The following is a 20,829-nucleotide window of genomic DNA, read 5'->3' as shown; positions in this document are numbered from 1 at the left end:
CTTTGGCTTTGTGGTCTCTTGTACATTGTCCTTTAAGTATCTCTAGTGTAATTTTGTGTGGACATTCTATCTTCATTCAGACATTCAAATCAGCTTCCTCCAAAGAGCCTCCTTAAATATAGCCAAAAATCTCCAGGGGTGGGTGTTTGGCCTAGCGGTTAAACTGTCACTTGGGATGTCTACTTGCCATGTCAGAGTGCCTTGGTTCAAGTCATAACTCTGCTCCCCATTACAGCTTCCTGCTAGCGCACACCCTGGGAGGCAGCAGGTGATGGCTCAAAGAGTTGGTTTCCTGCCACCCACATAGGAGACACACAAATTGAGTTTCTAGTTCTTGGTTTCAGCTTGACCCAGCCCTAGCTGTTATAGGCATTTGGAGAGTGAACCAGCAGATGGGAGTGTTTCTCTCTTTGCCTCTCAAATACATAAACAAAAATTTTTTAAAAAAATCACAAACTCCAATAGTAGTAATCTTATTTTTAATCAGTTCATTCCATCTGTTTGTTCTATGCTACCTAAGCCTGTAGAACTCAGATAAGTCTTCTGTTGTAGAGTGCTTGAGCAAAGTCTTACTTATATTTGGATCCTTTTCTTTTTGGATACTTTTCAGTTCTTTCTAACTGTTGTAGTTATATTTTTGCTAAGTCATTGTATTTGGCCACAGTAATTTCTTTTAACGGGAATTTAGAATGGCTTTTCCTTTTTCAACTTAATTTTAAATTCTGTTTAATGCTTTTTACCTTTTTTTCTTTTAGATTTGGATTTCCAGGAGGTGGTCATGGTACCATGTCAAGTCAGGACCGCTTTCTTGTGCCTCCTCAGCAATTACAAGGATCTGGAGTTCTTCCACAGCTAAGAAGATCAGTATCTGTAGATATGCCTAGGCCTTTAAATAACTCTCAGATGAATAATCCAGTTGGACTTGCACAGCATTTCCCACCACCGAGTTTGCCTGTTCAGCAGCATAACATACTGGGTCAAGCGTTCATTGAACTGAGGCACAGGGCTCCTGATGGAAGGCCACGGCCACCCTTCGGCGCTTCTCCTGGCAGCGTTATAGAGCCACCTGCTCATCTGAGACATGGAAGCTTCCTTCCTCGACCAGACTTTCCAGGTCCTAGACACCCAGACTCCATTCGACGAGCTCCCCAAGGTCTACCTAATCAGCTGCCTATGCATCCAAACTTGGAACAAGTACCACCCTCTCAGCAGGAGCCGAGTCCTCCTGTCCATTCATCTTCTCTGGTTGTGAGGTCTCTGAGTCATCCCTTGGGCGGTGAATTTTCAGAGGCTTCTTTGTCAGCATCTATACCAGCTGAAACAACACCTGATAATCTACAGATAACCAGCCAGCCATCTGATGGTCTGGAAGAAAAACTTGATTCTGATGACCCTTCTGTGAAAGAACTGGATGTTAAAGACCTTGAGGGGGTTGAAGTCAAAGACTTAGATGACGAAGATCTTGAAAATTTAAATTTAGATACAGAGGACGGCAAGGGAGATGAATTGGATACTTTAGGTAATTTGGAAACTAATGATCCCAACCTTGATGACCTCTTACGGTCAGGAGAGTTTGATATCATTGCATACACAGATCCAGAACTTGACCTGGGAGATAAGAAAAGCATGTTTAATGAAGAACTTGACCTAAATGTTCCAATTGATGATAAATTAGATAATCAGTGTGTACCTGTTGAACCAAAAAACAAGGACCAAGAGGATAAAACTGTGTTTCTCGCTGATAAACATTCACCGCAGAAAAAATCCAATGTTAATAATGAGGTAAAAACTGAAGTACTGTCTCCGGATACTAAAGAGGAAACCAAATGTGAAATTGATAAAAGTGGTGAGAGTAAAGATGGTATTGACACTTCCTGCTCACAGGCTTCTACTCACGCAAACCTAAATGATGGAGAAAAGACTTCTTTGCAACCTTCTGATCCAGATGTACCTGAGAAAAGAACTAACCAAACTGCTGGCTCTAACCCAAGTGTCATTCAAGGATCCACTTCACTGCCTTCTCAAGATGTAATAAGTTCTTGTGGGTTAACTGGATCAACTCCAGTTCTGTCAAGTTTACTGGCTACTGAAAAATCTGATAACTCAGAAATAAGACCATTGGGGTCTCCACCAGCAACTTTGCCAGCCTCACCATCCAACCATGTATCAAGTTTGCCTCCTACTTTAATGGCACCACCTGGCCATGTTCTGGATAATACCATTAATTCTAATGTAACAGTGGTTTCTAGGGTAAACCATGCTTTTTCTCAGGGTGTGCAGGTGAATCCAGCATTCATTCAGGGTCAGTCAACTGTTAACCACAATTTGGGTACAGGAAAACCTACAAATCAACCAATGCCTCTAACAAGTCAGTCTGGTACCAGTGGCACATCTGTGCCTCCACAGCTAATGATTCCCCAGACGTTAACCCAGCAGAATAGAGAAAGGCCGCTTCTCCTTGAAGAACAACCTCTGCTTCTACAGGATCTTTTGGATCAAGAAAGACAAGAACAGCAGCAGCAAAGACAAATGCAAGCCATGATTCGTCAGCGGTCAGAGCCATTCTTCCCTAATATTGGTAGGAATTCCATTGAGTCCCAACATATGTTATTTTGTGCATTAGTCTGTCTTGTAATTTACTAATTTCTCATTATTAAATTTATATTTGGATTATAGCACTAACAGTGTTTTTTCTTCTTCCTGGAGCTTAAAAATGAAAGCAGTTAAGAGTTGCAGGTTCCATCCAGTTGAATCAAAGAGATTTAAAACTGAGTTGTTGACCTCACTCAGTCCCATTGTTTATAATATTTTTTAATGGAAAGTGGAGTCTGATTTTTAGTTCCTTTCAACTATTGCTTCTATGTATTTTCAGAATCATGAAAAAATGAATTAAAGAAAATTATGATAGAAATATACCTTTTTAGTGTTTTTTTTTTTTTAAAAGATTATTTATTTGAGCGGGAGAGACAAGTCTTCCATCTGTTGGTTCACTCCCCAGATGGCCACAACAGCTGTACCTGGGCCAATCCTAAGCCAGGAGCTTCTTCCTGGTCTCCAGCATGAGTGCGGGGGCCCACTTGGACCATCCTCTGCTACTTTCCCAGGTGCATTATCAGGGAGATGGATCAGAAGTAGAGCAGCCGGGACTCAAACTGACACCTGTGTGGGATGCCAGTGCTACAGGCAGAGGCTTAACCTGCTGCACCACGGTATCAGCCACTTTGGTGTTCTTTTGTGTGCAACAAATGCTTGGCCTTTTTTTTGACAGGCAGAGTGGACAGTGAGAGAGAGAGAGAAAGGTTTTCCTTTGCTGTTGGTTCACCCTCCAATGACCTCTATGGCCGGTGCACCGCGCTGATCCGAAGGCAGGAGCCAGGTGCTTCTCCTGGTCTCCCATGCGGGTGCAGGGCCCAAGCACTTGGGCCATCCTCCACTGTACTCCTGGGCCATAGCAGAGAGCTGACCTGGAAGAGGGGTAACCGGGACAGAATCCGGCACCCTGACTGGGACTAGAACCCGGTGTGCCAGCACCGCAAGGCGGAGGATTAGCCTGTTGAGACACGGCGCCGGCCACTTGGCCATTTTTTGCCACACAAGCCTTTTTAACTTAGTTCCAATGGCTTGCTTATTTTAAAAGCAAGAACAACATGAAAGCAATGCAATCAAAATGCTTTTGTTTTTCGAATAATAAGAATTAACACAGGGTACATGTCAGGAGTACTTTATTCCAAGCTATGGAAAACACACACACACACACCAATTTCATCATATAGTCTTTTTTTTTCTATTTATATGTAAAAGAAGTCTCTCAGTACCTCTCCTTATTATGGGGATGTATTCTCAAAAAACTTACACATTTTTCTTCTAAAGTGTTAAATAATTATAAATTCTCATTCATGATATTACATTACTAAAGATGCTATTATGATTAGAATTTTAAAAGTTGGATGAAAGGGAATTGCAGTGCTGTAGATTTTTATTGCTATAATTGCCCTTAAACTTTTCCGATTTCTTGCTTTCATTCCTGCAGGACTAAGGTATTCAAGCATGCTTCAGTTATAGATTATTGAAGTGTGTTTAAATTCAGAATAGGTTGTTATCATCTTATAGTTTCTTATCTAGGTCAGAAATCTATAATGATCATTGAAAAGTAAGGTATAAGAATCTATAGATAGTTTTTTGATACTTAAATTATCTCTTAGTACTATGGAATAAGTAACTTTAAATATATTTCTTCTTTAGATTTTGATGCAATTACAGATCCTATAATGAAAGCCAAAATGGTAGCCCTTAAAGGCATAAACAAAGTGATGGCACAAAACAATCTGGGCATGCCACCGATGGTGATGAGCAGGTAGGTGGATGTGCTTCTTATACCTGCTGAACATCTAAATATGCACGGAGTTGTCACTAGTTCCTAGAAGATCATACAGATACTCAATCTGATCTGATAATGATCAATAAATATGTATATTGATTGTGATATCAGCCGATTATAATCAGATAAAAAATGCTGTACAAGTATAAGGAATTAATTTCCATTAGTTTCAGAGAGAGTAAACAATAAAACATAACAGATTTGGAAGGATTGACTTGGTCAGTCATAAAATCTAAACTACTTAAGTGTGTGCTTATAAAAATACTTTCAGAATTGTTAGTGCTAAGATATTTTCAGTTAAGATTCTCAGTGATTAGAGGCATCTGTGAATTCAGCTTTAAAATTAAATCTACCAAAACTGATTTTGAATCAGTAAAGAAATCCTAAGAATTATATAAGAACTATTAGAAGATAGTAATTGGGAATGTGTAAGTCTTGACACTGTTAGCAAAACAAAAGGGTTAGGAATTATATATTAAAGGAGACTATTATAATTATTTGATTGTTAGCCACACACATTGTTTCTTTTTCATATATACATATTTATTTATTTGAAAGGCAGGGTTACAGAGATGCAGAGAGAGAGAGAGAGAGAGAGGTTTTACATCTGCTGGTTCACTCCCCAGATGGCCACAATGGCCAGAGTTGGACCAATCCAAAGCCAGGAGCCAGGAGCTTCTCTGGGTCTTCGACATGGGTGCAGATCCCCAAGCACTTGGGCCATCTTCTGCTTTCCCAGGCCCATTAGCAAGGAGCTGGATTGGAAGTGGAATAGCTGGGACTTGAACCAGTGCCCACATGGGGATACTCGTGCTGCCATGCCACAGTGCCCACCTCTGTAGGAATGTTTTTAAAGCAGGTTTCTGTGCAGTACTATAGACCTGCTGAATCATAATATTGAAATGGTTCTGTGTATTTTTTTGTGCATATCACTATTTGTGAACTGTCAGTATGGTAGTACAGGACCTCAATTTATCCTAATTACCTGGCTAAAAACTTACTTATAAAATTTTTTACGGAATTGCATATAAAATCTGCAGAAATCATACTTAAAAATTTTAATCCTTAAATACTATAATTCTTTTCAGTTTTTAAGAATCTTTGGACATCATTAAGAATCATTTTTTGAGATCAAAAGAAAGGTAGTTATTTCTAAGGAGTTTCATTATTGAGTATCATTTAATAGCACTATTCCCCTATCAGTGTATTTTTTTTCTTTTTCTTTTTTTTTTTAAATTTATTTATTTGAAAGAGTTAGAGGTGGGGAAGAGAGAAAGAGAAATCAGTCTTCCATCTGCTGGTTCACTTTCCAAATAGTTGTAACAGCTGGGGCTGGGCCAGGACAAAGCCAAGCTATCCTGGTTTCCCACGTGGGTGGCACTCGGGCCGTCTTCTGTTGCTTGCTTAGACACATTAGCAGGGAGCTGGATTGGAAATGGAGCAACGGGACTCATTCCTGTGGAATGCTAGTGTCTTAGGCAGTGGCGTAACCCACTACAACACAATGCCAGCCCCTTTCACAGCGTTTCTTAGCCTTTTTATGTTTTGAACTGTTTCAATATTATATTGAAACATTTCAGATTCTTAGAATATTTTATATCCTGAAACCCAAAAATATACTATAACGGAAATTGTTTCTATTTGAAACAGTTTATAAAATATAAAATTTGCACTGTATGAATACGTGCTTCTTAATGCATTTAACATTAAGTCTGATAACTACAGTAATTTCAAAGTAATGAATCTAATTGACCTATTAGGTATCTACAACACTTGCTAGGAAAATTATTTATCGTCTATTGGTGACAGTCATGATACTCATATAATATTGCAGTTTGACACTATAGTTGAAAAAAAATGCTGAATTTCGTTTTATACTTTTTAAAAAACTCAGAATTAGAACTCTTTCTGCATCTTATGCCCCATCAGCATCATAGCTGTGCCATATTATTTATCAGAAGCTAATCACTTCTTGGGATAGTGTAATATGTTGAATAAGCATGACAGACAGCGATTGATAATTAGATTAAGAGATCATCCCAGACTGGACGATTACATCTGGGAAGGTGAATAATTTGAATTGTAAACTCTAAGTATTAATGTACAATATTTGGAATAAATAGAGATATTATTTAAAGATTTATTTATTTACTTGAAAGTCAGGGCTACACGGAGAGGAGAGGCAGAAAGAGAAAGAGGTCTTCAATTCGCTGGTTCACTCCCCAATTGGCCGCAATGCCTGGAGCTGCTGCACCATACAAAGCCAGGAGCCAGGAGCTGCTTCTTATGGTCTCCTATGCTGGTGCAGGGGCCCAAGGATTTGGGCCATCTTCTGCTGCCTTCCCAGGCCACAGCAGAGAGCTGGATCAGAAGTGGAGCAGCTGGGTCACAAACCGGCGCCCACTATACCACAGTGCCGGCCCCTGTATTTTGAAAATTGTGTTATCTTGAGATGCTTATGCTAAATCATTTGTAGAGAAAACGTTTTCAGTTAAGCAGTGTATTTTTTTAAGATTATAGAGATGCAGACACAGAGAGTGGGGAGGGGGGGTCTTCCATCCTCTGGTTCTCTCCTCAGATGGCTAAAATGGCCAGAGCTAGGCCGATCAGGAGCCAGGAGCTTCTTCTGGGTCTCTCACGTGGGTACAGGTACCCATGGACTTTGGCCATCTTCTGCTGCTTTCCCAGGCCATAAGCAGAGAGCTGGATCAGAAGTGGAGTAGCAGGATCAGAACCAGTGCCCATGTGGGATGCCGGCACTGCAGGCGGCTGCTTCACCCACTATGCCACAGAGCTGGCCCAGGCAATCTGGTGTTTTTGTAGCTTTAAATAGAGGAAGTAACATTTTTGGCAAATATATTTAACCATATAGATTTTTTTTGGTCAGTATCCAATTTTTGACTTATTCTATCAAGTCAAAATTTCTTAATTGTGAAATTTCTTAATTGAGGTGCATTTTATGTTTTAAAACAAAAAATAGCTACCAATTAATTTTTAATGCAGATTAATAAAATTCAGAGTAAGAAAAAATTGTGATTGCTAAAATGAAACTAAATCTTCACTCTATTTTTATCCTGAAGACTCACATTTGTTTTATTTTAAGATTCATTGAGGTACCTGTCCTAGTATAACCTCTTGAGTTAACCTAGGTAGCTCAACACGGCCTGTCTTTCTTGTGGGAAAACATACTTATTCTCTGAGTCTTGCTTAAATTTTAAGTAATGTAAGAGTGCTAGGAATTTACACTCCATCGATTTGCAGTAGTAGTAAATCTGTTTGGTATAGAAAGGATAGGAATTTAATACATGTTTTGCTGGAGAAGGCAATCGCCACTGCTTTTCTTTTCCATGAAGATAAAACTGTTAAGCGCCTGAAATTTGCTTATAGGTAGTCGTGGTCTGCTACTTACTGCTTCCTTTTCCCAGGTTCCCCTTTATGGGTCCTTCTGTGGCTGGAACACCGGCTGGTGAAGGCCAGAGCCTTGTCCCACAGAGCGTTACTCAGGTAACACTGCTTTCAGTTACCACTCTGTGTAACTGTCGCTCACAACCCATTCTTAAAGTGAGGCCCCCTAGGAAGAAGCAGCAGCCGTAAACCACTGGATATATTATCGATGCAGCAGAAATAAAAATCTTTTTATTATTTCTTAAGCAAAAGAAAAGTTACATGTTTAAAACTATAATTTCTAAAAAATCTATTAATTTCTACCCTTGTGTATATGGATAGAATAGTCATTTGGAAGGAAACCAAATGTTTTATAGTTACTGGCTTTACATACATTGATTGATTACTCCAGAGAGACATGTTCATGTCTTTTATTTTGGAATTAATCCATTTTATTTAAAATATAAAACTGCTATATGGTAAGAAATGATTATAATCATTCTACTTAGAAATAGGTATTCATTGTCTATTCCTTGGAATAATTTGGGCTTTTGAATATACACCATTTATAACAATCAGTTTTAAATTGAAATATTCTATGTTCTTACTGTCAAGCAGCATCTGGAACAATATTTTCATCAATTTTTTTTAAAAAAATTGTAATTGACAGTAATTTTGCAGATTTATGGAGTATGTTATGACATTCTACCTGTATATAGTGTCTAATGATCAGATCAGAAGTGATTTTTTTTTTTTTAAATCTGCCTAGAGAAAAAGAGCTACCTGTTATATATGTCCTTTAGGGATTTTCTTTTTTGCCCTGTCACTTAGGTTTTAGGATTTATTATGCTGATAATAACATTCTTTTCATTATTAACAGAAGGAAGAGGCCATTTGATATAGTACAGTACAAAAAGTATAGGCTTTGTAGCTGAGTTTAAAAGAAATCCCAGTTCTACCATGAATTTACTATGCAGTTTTGGGAAGTTCATTAATTTTTTTCTTTTTTTAGTTTTTTGTTTGTTTGTTTGTTTGAAAGAGTTAGAGGGAGAGGCAGAGGCAAAGAGAGTAAATCTGCCAATTCACTCTCCAAAACGGCCACAATGGCCAGGTCTGGGCCAGGCCGAAGCCAGGACTTTTTCTGGATCTTCCACGTGGGTGCAAGGGCCCAAGCACTTGGGCCATCCTCCATTGCTTTCCCAGGCACATTAACAGGGAACTGGTTTGGCAGTGGAGCCACCAGGTCTTGAACCTGCTCCCATATGGGATGCTGGCACTGCACACAGCGGTTTTAACCACTACACCACAGCCCAGGCCCAAGTTCATTAATCTTTGTTTTCTGTCTTGTCCAGTGTTAGACACCTACTTTGCAGTATTGTAAAGATTGCACATAATGCATTCTGGCTACTAGTATCATTCATAATTGTTACTTTGTATATAGCATATGTCTAACAGAATTTGATACAACTGGATAAAAGGACTTTCAGAATAAATTTTATTAAGAGATTGCCAGGAAATTATTTGATGAATAACTGCTTATTCAGACACCCTGAAAGAAACAAAACATTGGGAAAATCAGGCTAATATTTCTCATTTTAAACTTACAATTTATACATTTCAAAGACATTGTGTTATTGTTACAAATGATTTTGTGGTGTGGGGTGGCATTTAATATGAAAGAAATTAGGTTTTTTTATTATCATAAAGTGAGTTTTTGGGTGGATCTCTAGGTTAGCATTAACGAACTCTGATTTATCCTACCATTATATTTCTGATGAATAATGCTTTTCTTTAAGCATGATTTTCTAAGTGAAAATCTGCAATGCATTATAGCTATAGATAGTAATACATTTTCAGAAATTGTCATCTCACTAAGTTCACTTAAGTTTTTATAGAAATCAAAATTTTAAAGATGTCTTAGGAACTTACAGGTTTTTTTCCCTTTATTTCTTTTATTCTTTTAAAAGTTTTTTTCCCATTAACTCAAGCGTGGAATAAACATATTTGTAAATTTTACTCATTTTAGGATGGCAGTATAACACATCAGATTTCTAGGCCTAATCCTCCAAATTTTGGTCCAGGCTTTGTCAGTAAGTATAAATCTAATTGAAGTTACATGTTCTTTGGGGATTGCCTGTATTCACAATATTCGTGTTGTTCTAAATCCTCGGAGTTAGTTTAGGTGTATTACTTTAAGCCTAAGTGCCCTCATCTTTTATCAAAACATCACTGCCCTTATCAGGCATTTTTTTCCTGAAGGCATGCATTCTCATTGCTTTCTCTCTGCTGTGCATGAAGAATTATGTTAGAAATAAGTACTTTAGTACAGAAAAATCATCTTCCCTATTCTCTTTAATATTGTTGCTGTTTTTGTTTCTAGATTGGGCACTTTACAGTTTTTAGAATTAAACTACTTTTTGTTCTCTCAACTGTCTGCCCAAGTAACAAGGACACTGAATGGGAAAAACAAAGGGAATGTGCGTAGACATAAGATGGGTTAGCAGCATGGTATAAAGGTCAAGTGTGCAGGATGCCACTGAATCTTCTTAGTTGTCTTTAGGGGTACCAAGGTGGTTCAGGATAGTATTTAAAGTTCTCCCCAGACTGAACCTTTCTGAAATCTTCAGACTGTTTAGCTAACTTTTTTCACCATTATCTTTCATTTTGCTCACCTCTGCTCTCCTGGTTCCAGAAACCAGAAAGGCTTTCCTTGCGGTAGGTCTCATTCTACCAGAAGCAGAACTTCTGAAATCTTGTGAAAAAGCCTGTTCTTGAAAAATGCCCTTCAAATTTAGTAGTCTAGATTTCAAGTTCATACATATACTGGAACTTCTGGGTTTAGGAACAAACCCAAAGTCTGGCATTTTGAAATTCCCCCTGTATTAATTGTAATTATAATTTGAATACGTATTTGCATAAAAAACAAGTAAACTGCTATAACCAACTGGCTTTTTCTGGCTTTATTGTGCCCATTGGCTTTGGTTGGATTCTTAATGTATGACTAATTTCTGTTATCATTGATGTTATTTTCAGCTAATGTCCTTCTAAGAATTGTACTTACTCATTTCTTTGTCTTGTAGTGAGTCAAAAGGGTATATTCAGAATTTTTTACTACATAAAATGACTCCCTGCACCCCTCACCTTTTTTCCTTTTTTTTTTTTTTTTTTTGGACTTGGCATCAGTGAAAGTAAAGTGCCCTTAGATAATAAAGAGGGCGATATTTGTGCAAGAGGAGATACTAAGGGCAGCCATAGAAAAGGTTTTTACTTGGTTAAATATTCCTTCCATTTGTTTTTTGTAGAAGTTCATGTTACAGATTAATAAATATTACCAATGTTGTTAACTTACAGATTTCCTTTATAAAACATAGACTTCAAATTGGTCCTTTCCAGAACATTCTGTATTCTCTCCCTTTCAGTTCAGTACATTTCTTCATCATTACAAGATAGGGAAAACCAAACAAAGGAAAATGAGCATGGGAAATGATTACCTAATCCATGCTGTGGATCTTAGTAGGTTTTACTTTGTCGCTTTAAGTCTATAAGGTTAAATTAATCAAATGCACATGTAACTTAATGCATCATTTGGCTGTGGATTCAAGACTGATAGCTGTGTAGAAAAAAGCATTTCATTAGACAAAAGTCTTATGCTTTTCAAAGATTGTATTTGTAATATTTATAAGTGTTAATTTAACCAGTGTCCTAAGAATATACATTCCCTTAATTTCTCAATTACATATCTTTCTAAAATCTGCTACCTTACAATAATAAATAATGGTCTGATATATAATATTTTTTCAAATTTTGTTGAATGGTCAAGGTAAAATTTTATTTCTTTGCAAAATGGATTTATGTAACTTTTATAGTGTTGCATTCAAGAAAATCAACACAAATGAAATGTTTAACTTTTTCCTCAGATGACTCACAACGTAAGCAGTATGAAGAATGGCTTCAGGAGACCCAGCAGCTTCTCCAGATGCAGCAGAAATATCTTGAAGAACAAATTGGTGCACACAGAAAATCCAAGAAGGCCCTGTCGGCTAAACAGCGAACTGCCAAGAAGGCGGGGCGTGAATTTCCAGAAGAGGATGCAGAGCAACTCAAGCATGTCACTGAGCAGCAGAGCATGGTTCAGAAACAGCTGGAACAGGTAAGAAATGCTGGTTTGCAAAGGAGAAACCTCCACCAGTTGTAAATGAGTAGAGTGTTTGGTGTTCTTCTTTAAAGGATAGATTTTAGCTGATGTTAAATGGCTTACAGAACACTGCCATAAAGGAGTAACTCTTGAGAGCTGAGGAAACAGCAGCCCTAGTCTCTTCCTTCGGCTGACTCTCAGCACGTACTTCATAAATGCCACTAAGGAGACTAATTTTCCTTATTTGGTCTTAGAATTATAGTCATACTCTTTAGCAGCCCTGATATAGTTGGAGAAATCTAGTTTTTTTTTTTTCCATGTGAAGAAGTGGCTTTGCAGGGGTTGGCACTGTGGCTCAGTGGGTTAAGCTGCAGTGCTGGCATCCCATATGGGCACTGCTTCATGTCCTGGCTGCTCCATTTCTGATCCAGCTCTCTGCTAATCATCTGGCAAAACAGTAGAAGATGGCCCATGTGCCTGGGCCATTGCACCCATGCAGAGACCCGGGATGAAGCTCTTGACTTTGGCCTGGCCCAGCCCTGGCTATTGAGGCCATCTGGGAAGATCAGCAATGGAAAATCTCTCTCCCTGTAACTCTGACTTTCAAATAAAATTTTAAAAATCTAAAAAAAGAAGTCACTGTGCAGGAGGTTGTGTCTCGTTCATTTGAGAGTCTTTGGCTTTCCTCATAATTAGTCTCATGGAGGAAGAGCTGGGTTCAGGAGGGAAGAAGAATCAGGGATGCAGGACCTTAACTTTCTCCTTTGGTTCCCTGATTTCTAGCAGAATTTCAGATATAATATTTGACTCATTCTGGTGATTTTTGTGATGTACATTTTTATTAATATTTAAAAATTCTTTGAAGCCAACATAAAGGACTCATTCCTGAAAAATGAAATCATTTTGTTACCATTGTATACCAGATGTCTCTCAAAATGCTCAAACACAATAATTGTACTGAAAAAGTAATAATTTTTATTTATAATAAAACAGTTTCAGGCCCACTCACAGGTGTTCACTCAACAAAAAGATTCAGGGGCCGGTGTTGTACGGCAGTAGGTTAAACTACTGCTTGCAGTGCTGACATCCCTTACTGGAATGTCAGTTTGAGTTCTGGCTGTTGTGTGTTCTGATTCATTTCCTGGTAATCTCCTAGGAAGGCAACAGAAGATAGCCTAAGTGCTTGGGCCCCTGCAACCCATGTAGGTCAGTTAAAGTTTTCCATCTGCTGGTTCACTCCCCAAATGGCTGCAATGGCCGGAGCTGGGCCGATCCGAAGCCAGGATCCAGGAGCTTTTTCTGGGTCTCCCACATGGGTGCAGGGGCTCAAGGACTTGGGCCATCATCCATTGCTCTTCCAGGCCATATCAGAGAGCTGGATCTTAAGTGGAGCAGCTGGGACTGGAACCAGCGCCCATATGGGATGCTGGCACTGTAGGTGGCAGCTTTACCTGCTATGCCACAGCACCAGCCCCACGTTTTTAAGGTTTATTTTATTTTTTGGAAAGGCAGAGTGAGGCACAGAGAGAACCACCTACTGCTTCATTCCCAAATGGCCGCAGTGGCCAGGGCTGGGCCAAGCTGAGGCCAGCAGCCTAAACTCCCTCTGGCTTCCGTGTGGGTGACAGGGCTTAAGTACTTGGACCATCTTCTGCTGTTTCCCAGGTACTTTAGAGGGAGCTGGATTGAAAGTAGAGCAGCTGGGACTAACAGACACACCGATATGGGATCCTGGCATTGAAGGCAGCATCTTGACCTGCTGCATCACACTGCCAGCCTATGTTGGAGTAAGATTGGCAATCCTAAGTTAAGGCTTATCAGTCCACCTTTTGTGATTTGTTTTTTTCCCATTGTCTAACCAGATTATTTTTGCTCCTACAAGTCTCATTGGCTTTCTGTTTACCACCCACCAAAATCATCAGTGCTTTAGTTTGATGGCTGTTTCATACATAAATGAGTAATGGTCAGTTTTATTTTTCCAGATTCGTAAACAACAGAAAGAGCATGCCGAGTTAATTGAAGATTATCGAATCAAACAGCAACAGCAGCAGCAGTGTGCAATGGCCCCACCTAACATGATGCCTGGTGTCCAGCCCCAGACCCCCTTGGTTCCAGGTGCCACTCCACCCACCATGAGCCAACCCAATTTTCCCCTGGTACCACAGCAGCTTCAGCACCAGCAGCACACAGCAGTCATCTCTGGCCACACTAGTCCTGCTAGAATGCCCAGTTTACCTGGTTGGCAACCTACCAATGCTTCTGCTCACCTACCCCTTAACCCTCCTAGAATTCAGCCCCCAATTGCCCAGATTCCAATAAAAACTTGCACACCAGCACCAGGACCAGTGTCAAATGCAAATTCACAGAGTGGACCACCACCACGGGTAGAATTTGATGACAACAACCCCTTTAGTGAAAGTTTTCAAGAACGGGAACGGAAGGAACGCTTACGAGAACAGCAGGAAAGACAACGAATCCAGCTCATGCAAGAAGTTGACAGACAAAGAGCCTTGCAGCAGAGGATGGAGATGGAACAGCATGGCATGATGGGTTCAGAACTGAGTTGTAGGACATCTGTGTCCCAGATTCCATTCTACAGTTCTGACCTACCTTGTGATTTTATGCAACCTCCTAGACCCCTCCAGCAGTCTCCACAACACCAACCGCAAATGGGACAGGTTTTACAGCAGCAGAACGTACAACAAGGATCTATTAGTTCACCCCCTACCCAAACATTCTTGCAAACCAGTGAGCGAAGGCAAGGAGGACCTCCTTCGTTTGTTCCTGACTCACCATCTGTTCCTGGTGGGAGCCCCACTTTCCATTCTATTAAGCAAGGACATGGAAGTCTTTCTGGGACCAATTTCCAGCAGTCTCCAGTGAGGCCTCCTTTTACACCTGCTTTAGTAGCAGCACCACCTGCCATAGCTAACAGCAATCTCCCATGTAGTCAGGACCCAGCTCTAACCCATGGACAAAGTTATCCGGGATCAACCCAGTCTCTCATTCAGTTGTATTCTGATATAATTCCAGAAGAGAAAGGGAAAAAGAAAAGAACAAGAAAAAAGAAAAAAGATGATGATACAGAATCCACCAAGGCACCATCAACTCCCCATTCAGATATCACTGCTCCACCTACTCCTAGCATCTCAGAAACTACCTCCACTCCTACAGGGAACACACCCAGCGAGCTTCCTCAGCAAGGAGAACAAGAGTTGGTGGAAGCAGGTGGCCCATCAACTCCCAGTATGGTGGCAGGCCAGCCAGATACAGAGTTAGAAAGCAAACTGCCCCCTAGTGATTACTCACAGGAACCTCCAAATCAACAGACTTACACAGACTCAGAGGTAGATAAGCTGTCCATGGAAACCCCTGCCAAAATTGAAGAAATAAAACTGGAAAAAGCTGAGACGGAGCCATGCCCAGGCCGAGAGGAACCTAAATTGGAGGAACAGTCTGGTAGTAAGGTAGAAGAAAAGGCTATAGCGCATCCTGTCTCTTCTGCACAGAGTCCTCCCCATGCTCTCGGGGCCCCTGCTGCTAAAGGAGATTCAGGCAATGAACTTCTGAAACACTTGTTGAAAACTAAAAAGTCAGCTTCTCTTTTAAATCAAAAACCAGACAGCACTTTTTGTTCAGAAGACAGCTGTACAAAGGATAATAAAATGATTGAGAAGCAGCAAGTAGCTGAAGGATTGGTAAGTGCAAACCATGAAAACTACAACATTTTTTCTTTTAACAGCGCAGATTGGTACCAACAATTGTATTAAATTTCAGCACAACATTTCATCCTTTTTACTCTAAACAAGCATTTTTTTTGTATTTCTATCTCCATGGAACTCACATCTTTATTAATATCCATGAAAGTATATTAAGTATTACTTTGTTTACTACTTTTTTAAAAAGCAAAGACATGTGTCACAACATTTCATGCTTACATTTGTCACCTGTTTATCACTCTGAATTGATCTAAATAAAGGAAAGGAAATAAAGGTCTATATACCTTTACTGTAAATAAGTTTATAATTTGCTAACTTCTTTGGAAGGAAAGAAAGCTGGTATGTCCCGTTAATATCCTTGGGGACTCAGTGATAACCAAAACTTGGAACCATTGTGTTACAGTGTAATGTCTCGGTAGTGCACCTTACTGGGAACAGTATTGCATTTGCTTTTTTTTTTTTATGAAGAACTTAATTGAAAATGTATTGTTTAAAGAATCCCTCCCCCTTATATCAATTAAATGCATTAAGATATTTCTAAAAGTTAGATTTCTGGGGCATGGGAATTGTTCTGCTTGATAGCATATGTTACAGTACTGTTTTTAGTGCATTCATAAGGCTTTCTCTAGAGTGCTTCCCAGGTTGGATTTTATCATTTTTGTATTTTACTTGTGTAGGAGTGGAGTGGTATATTTAGTTGTCCAAATTTGCAATTTTAAAATTGTTAATGAAGCTCATCTGTTTTGCAAGTATTGACTTTTTTTCTTATTTGTCTTTGGCTATTTAATAGAGCTTGAATGTTGACCTAATGGATTCCTGTGACTTTTGTATATTTTATTGGTTATGCTTTTCTAGTCATAGTTGTCAGCAATAAATATGCCCAACTGTCCAACCCAATCTCTAGCCACTTTTTCCAAGGCCTCTTAGGCCTGTGGAAGTACAGAATGACTTGAAAAATCCTGAGTGTTTCTGTTTGCCCCTTCCATAGCATATTGTCATGCACTGCTGTTTCTGCTCTTCTCTCCTTTCCTGTGTCTTTTTAACTTCTATTCAGTTCTGGAGTCGTCATATCCAGAAGCCTTTCTCAGCTCAATCTCAAATAGCTATTGGAGTCCATGTATTCACATAGCAATCTCTACAGTATTTTTTAAATTATTGAATAGCTCCTTGAAAGAGAAGAACTGTATCTTGAGCATCTTTTTATATTATAGTTTGTGCTATGCAAAAAGATTCAGTAGCTTGGAGAACAATCATCAACTTTTTTTTTTTTTTATGATTTATTGCTTTATTTGAAAGGCAGAGTTACTGACAGATAGGAGGAGAGACTGAGAGATCTTCCATCCTCTGGTTCACTTGGGCTGCAGCGGCCAGAGCTGGGTTGATCTGAAACCAGGAGCCAGTAGCTTCTTGAGGGTCTCCCACGTAGGTTCAGGGGCCCAGGTACTTGGGCCACCTTCTACTGCTTTCCCAGGCGTTTTAGCAGGGAGTGGGATCGGAAGTGGACTCGAATGGCGCCCATGGGATACAGGCACTGCAGGCAGCAGCCTGACCTGCTGTACCACAATGCACACCCCAATATGTTAACTTTTAAAAGTATCCACTCAAAGGACACCAACTGTAAGCTGTAGTCATTTTTTAAATTTTAAAGTATAAAGACATAGATAAAAGATTGAAAACGGGTATTTTAAAATAGTAACATTATCTTGGGCTGATTTGTCTTTTGTGCTCTTCTATAACTATTTTTTGAAATGTAGTTATATTTGGGGCCGGCGCAGTGGCTCACTTGGTTAATCCTCTACCCGCAGCGCTGGCATTCCATATGGGCGTCGGGTTCTAGCCCTGGTTGCTCCTCTTCCACTCCAGCTCTCTGCTGTGGTCCAAGAAGGCAGTGGAGGATGGCCCAAGTGCCAGGAAGAAGCACCTGGCTCCTGGCTTTGGATCGGCGCAGCGTCGGCTGTAGTGGCCATTTGGGGGGTGAACCAACGGAAGGAAGACCTTTTTCTCTGTCTCTCTCACTGTCTAACTCTGTCAAATTTTAAAAAAAGAAATGTAGTTATATTTGCTTTTTAGAATAATTGAGAGGATTAGAGATAAGGTCTGTGTAGTACTTACCTGTGCATAGTTAACGCATGATTACATCATTAGTCTTTTATAAGCCAGCCAAGAAATTGTTAGGTCTTTGCTCTTCAGAGCACTTTCTTTGGGAATCAGCAGAGTACACATTACCTGGGAGTTTTGTTTTGTTTTGTGTTTTTTAAAGATTTATTTGTTTGAAAGAGTTACGAGAAGAGTAGAGAGAGAGGGAGAGGTCTTCCATTCTCTGGTTCACTCCCCAAATGATTGCAATAGCTGGAGCTGAACTGATCCGAAGTCAGGAGCCAGGAGCTTCTTCTGGGTCTCCCATGTGGGTGCAGGCAGGAGCTTGGGCCATCCTCTGCTGCTTTCCCAGGCAAATTAGCAGGAAGCTGAATTTGAAGTGAAGCATATGGGAGATTTATGACATTACCTACTGAGTTTAGAATGTATTCATTTGCATATGAATGAGAGATTTCCTGTGGTTATTAGTGCTTAATGGTAGTCACCTTGAGGCCTTGTTAAAATATGGATTGCTGGACCCCAGCACCAGATCCTGTAATTCAGTAGTTCTGTCTGGGGTATATCAGAGAAAATGCATGTCTCCCTTTGGCATTGTGGCACAGTGGGTTAACCCACCAGAGATGTGGGCATCCCATATCAAGAGCCATTCCTGGCTGCTCTACTTCTTATTGAGTTTCCTGCTAAGGTGCCTGGAAAGGCAGTAGAAATGGCCCAAATGTGTGGGCCCCTGCCTCCCATGTGGGAGACTAGGATGGTATTCTTGGCTCCCGGCTTTGGTCTGGCCCAGCTCTTGCTGTTGCAGCATTTGGGGAGTGAACCAATGGCTTGAAGATATCTCTGTCTGTCACTCTGCCTGTCAAATAAATAAGTAAACGAGCAAACCTTTAAAAAATTACATTTTCCACCAGTCCAGGACAGTGCTGCTGTTAACAAAGGGGATGACCCTTGAGGAACCGCTGGTCTACGTCCAGTTGGGAATGGGCAGTGTGAGCCTGATTTCACCTTCCTCCTCTTTGAGCTAACAATGGCTTTTAGATTTTTGATGATGGAAAATACTCCAAAAAGAGTAATAATGCTGACATGAAAATTATGCAGAATTCAGAATTTTACTTGAATCTGAAAAACCCTGTAGGGATGCAGCTAAGTTCATTCATTTACAAATTGCGTGTACTTCTGTAGTTGAAGGGCAGAGTTGAGTTATAATAGAGGGTTTATGGTCTGTGAGCTCTAAAATGTTTACTGTCTGGTCCTTTACATAAAGATTTTGCCCAACTGGAAAGCAAATCTTTTAAAACCTTAAAACCTTCAAAGATTCAATGGACAATTTGTTGCAATAAGTTCAGCAACTATAATTGTCTGTAGCAAAGTATTGACAATTAAGTATAGAGATAGCAGAGCCTGAAAAATATCCCTATAATTTTAGGAATTGATTGCACTACCCTAAGGACCTTTACAGATCCTGGCTTGTTTATTACTTCTTCTTAACTTTAAAAACAAAGTAGTCAAAATGTTATCTGCTGTCTCTCCCATTGACTTTTAAATAAATAGCCATTATTTTTCAGTCCCTTATTTGATGGTGAACTAATTTGAAGGACCAGTGTTACTTCTTTGCATTGCTCTCTGGTGCTAGCTGTTCACTCACTGAAGACACACAGGCCATGAAGCTTTTCTGGGCCTCTGAGCTGTTTCAGCAGATCTTGTATTTCGTCAGTTCTTAGTTCCTCGGGGGAACCACGTGCTCTGTGCAGAGTTTACCGCAGCGCACCCTTCCTCGGCTGCAGCCCGAGAGCAGGAGGCGCACACCCCTGCCCCCTCTTCATACCAAGGGGTCCTATGCTTTGCTCAAGCTGTGCAGCTTACTGGTTTCCACATGAGAGAATAACATTGGAAAAAGGTGGTTTTTTTCAGAAAAGCATTGGAACATCCGACACCCCTCAGTGCATTTCCTCCTTAACTTAGTACCATGTTAGGAATTATCTTTGGGATGGAACTGGACTAGCATGAACAAAAAATCAAGTATGTGAATAGTTCACTCACTTCTTCACCTTTTCAATTACATTAGCAAACTTTGGGGGCTCAAATGCAAGGTGGTTTTGGATGTGGCAATAGCCAGTTGCCAAAAACAGATGGAGGAAGTGAAACCAAGAAACAGCGTTGCAAACGGACCCAGCGAACTGGGGAGAAAGCAGCACCTCGCTCCAAGAAAAGGAAGAAGGACGATGAGGAGAAACAAGCTTTGTCCTCTACCAGTGACTCATTTACCCACCTAAAGCAGGTGAGTGGATCATAGCAGCCCCTTTACCAATGCCAGGAAGGAAGCCCTAAGGTGCTTTTGTAACCCTGTTAAACTGACACTTTGTTGTGATGATTTCTCAGTTTAAGTCAAGAGTTCAGGGATAAAAGACATCTGGACCAGGAGCTTAATAAACTTCCTCTTTCCAAGCAAAAGGGTACATATCCTGTTGACACTTGAAATGTGCAGTAATATAGGAGGACGGGCAGCTGATGGTTAGGAGTTATGAGCAGCCCTGAGCCTAGACAATCTCTGTCCCTGGTGTGACTGTGGAGCCAAAGAAGTGCGGCTGCTAGACTCTCCCTAGTGAACTCTTACTCCTGGACCTTTGTAATTGTAACAGAATTTTTAAGTCTTATTTTTCTCAAGCTCTATTTGACTAACTGTTTTGAGTCTCAGAAGTGGAGAAACAGTTTGATTTATCTTGTACATTATTCTTAAATGTGTTTTTTAATAGCAGCTCTCTCTGCTCCCTCTAATGGAACCAATCATTGGAGTGAACTTTGCGCACTTTCTTCCTTATGGCAGTGGCCAATTTAATAGTGGGAATCGACTTCTAGGAACTTTCGGCAGTGCTACCCTTGAAGGGGTTTCAGACTACTATTCTCAGTTGATCTACAAGGTATGTGTTTTGGCTGAGATGTTACCTTGCTTTGTCTTCATTTGCCATGTCAGAACTGGTAGCACATGTCTGTTTTGCATCTTGTTTACATCTAATCTTCCCAGTTCATTCAATCTTAAGTTCTACTAAAAGGTGAAAATGTTACTTGGTGAGGTATTTCTAACATCAACAATTGAAATTTTTCTGTAGGTAAAAATAGAA

General features: G+C 40.0%; 1 protein-coding gene across 1 annotated transcript in view; it reads left to right on the top strand.

Moving 5' to 3' along the window:
• Positions 1–20,829, top strand: part of KMT2C (lysine methyltransferase 2C) — a 288,648-nt gene that overhangs the window by 241,707 nt on the left and 26,112 nt on the right. The window contains 8 exon segments of the mRNA XM_062192886.1: positions 756–2,578; positions 4,243–4,354; positions 7,804–7,882; positions 9,789–9,852; positions 11,680–11,912; positions 13,880–15,595; positions 19,776–19,988; positions 20,464–20,628. Coding sequence (XP_062048870.1) covers positions 756–2,578; positions 4,243–4,354; positions 7,804–7,882; positions 9,789–9,852; positions 11,680–11,912; positions 13,880–15,595; positions 19,776–19,988; positions 20,464–20,628 — 4,405 coding nt within the window.

Source organism: Lepus europaeus, chromosome 5, assembly GCF_033115175.1.
Source record: "Lepus europaeus isolate LE1 chromosome 5, mLepTim1.pri, whole genome shotgun sequence".
NCBI lineage: Eukaryota > Metazoa > Chordata > Mammalia > Lagomorpha > Leporidae > Lepus > Lepus europaeus.
This window is presented reverse-complemented; position numbering and strand designations above follow the sequence as displayed.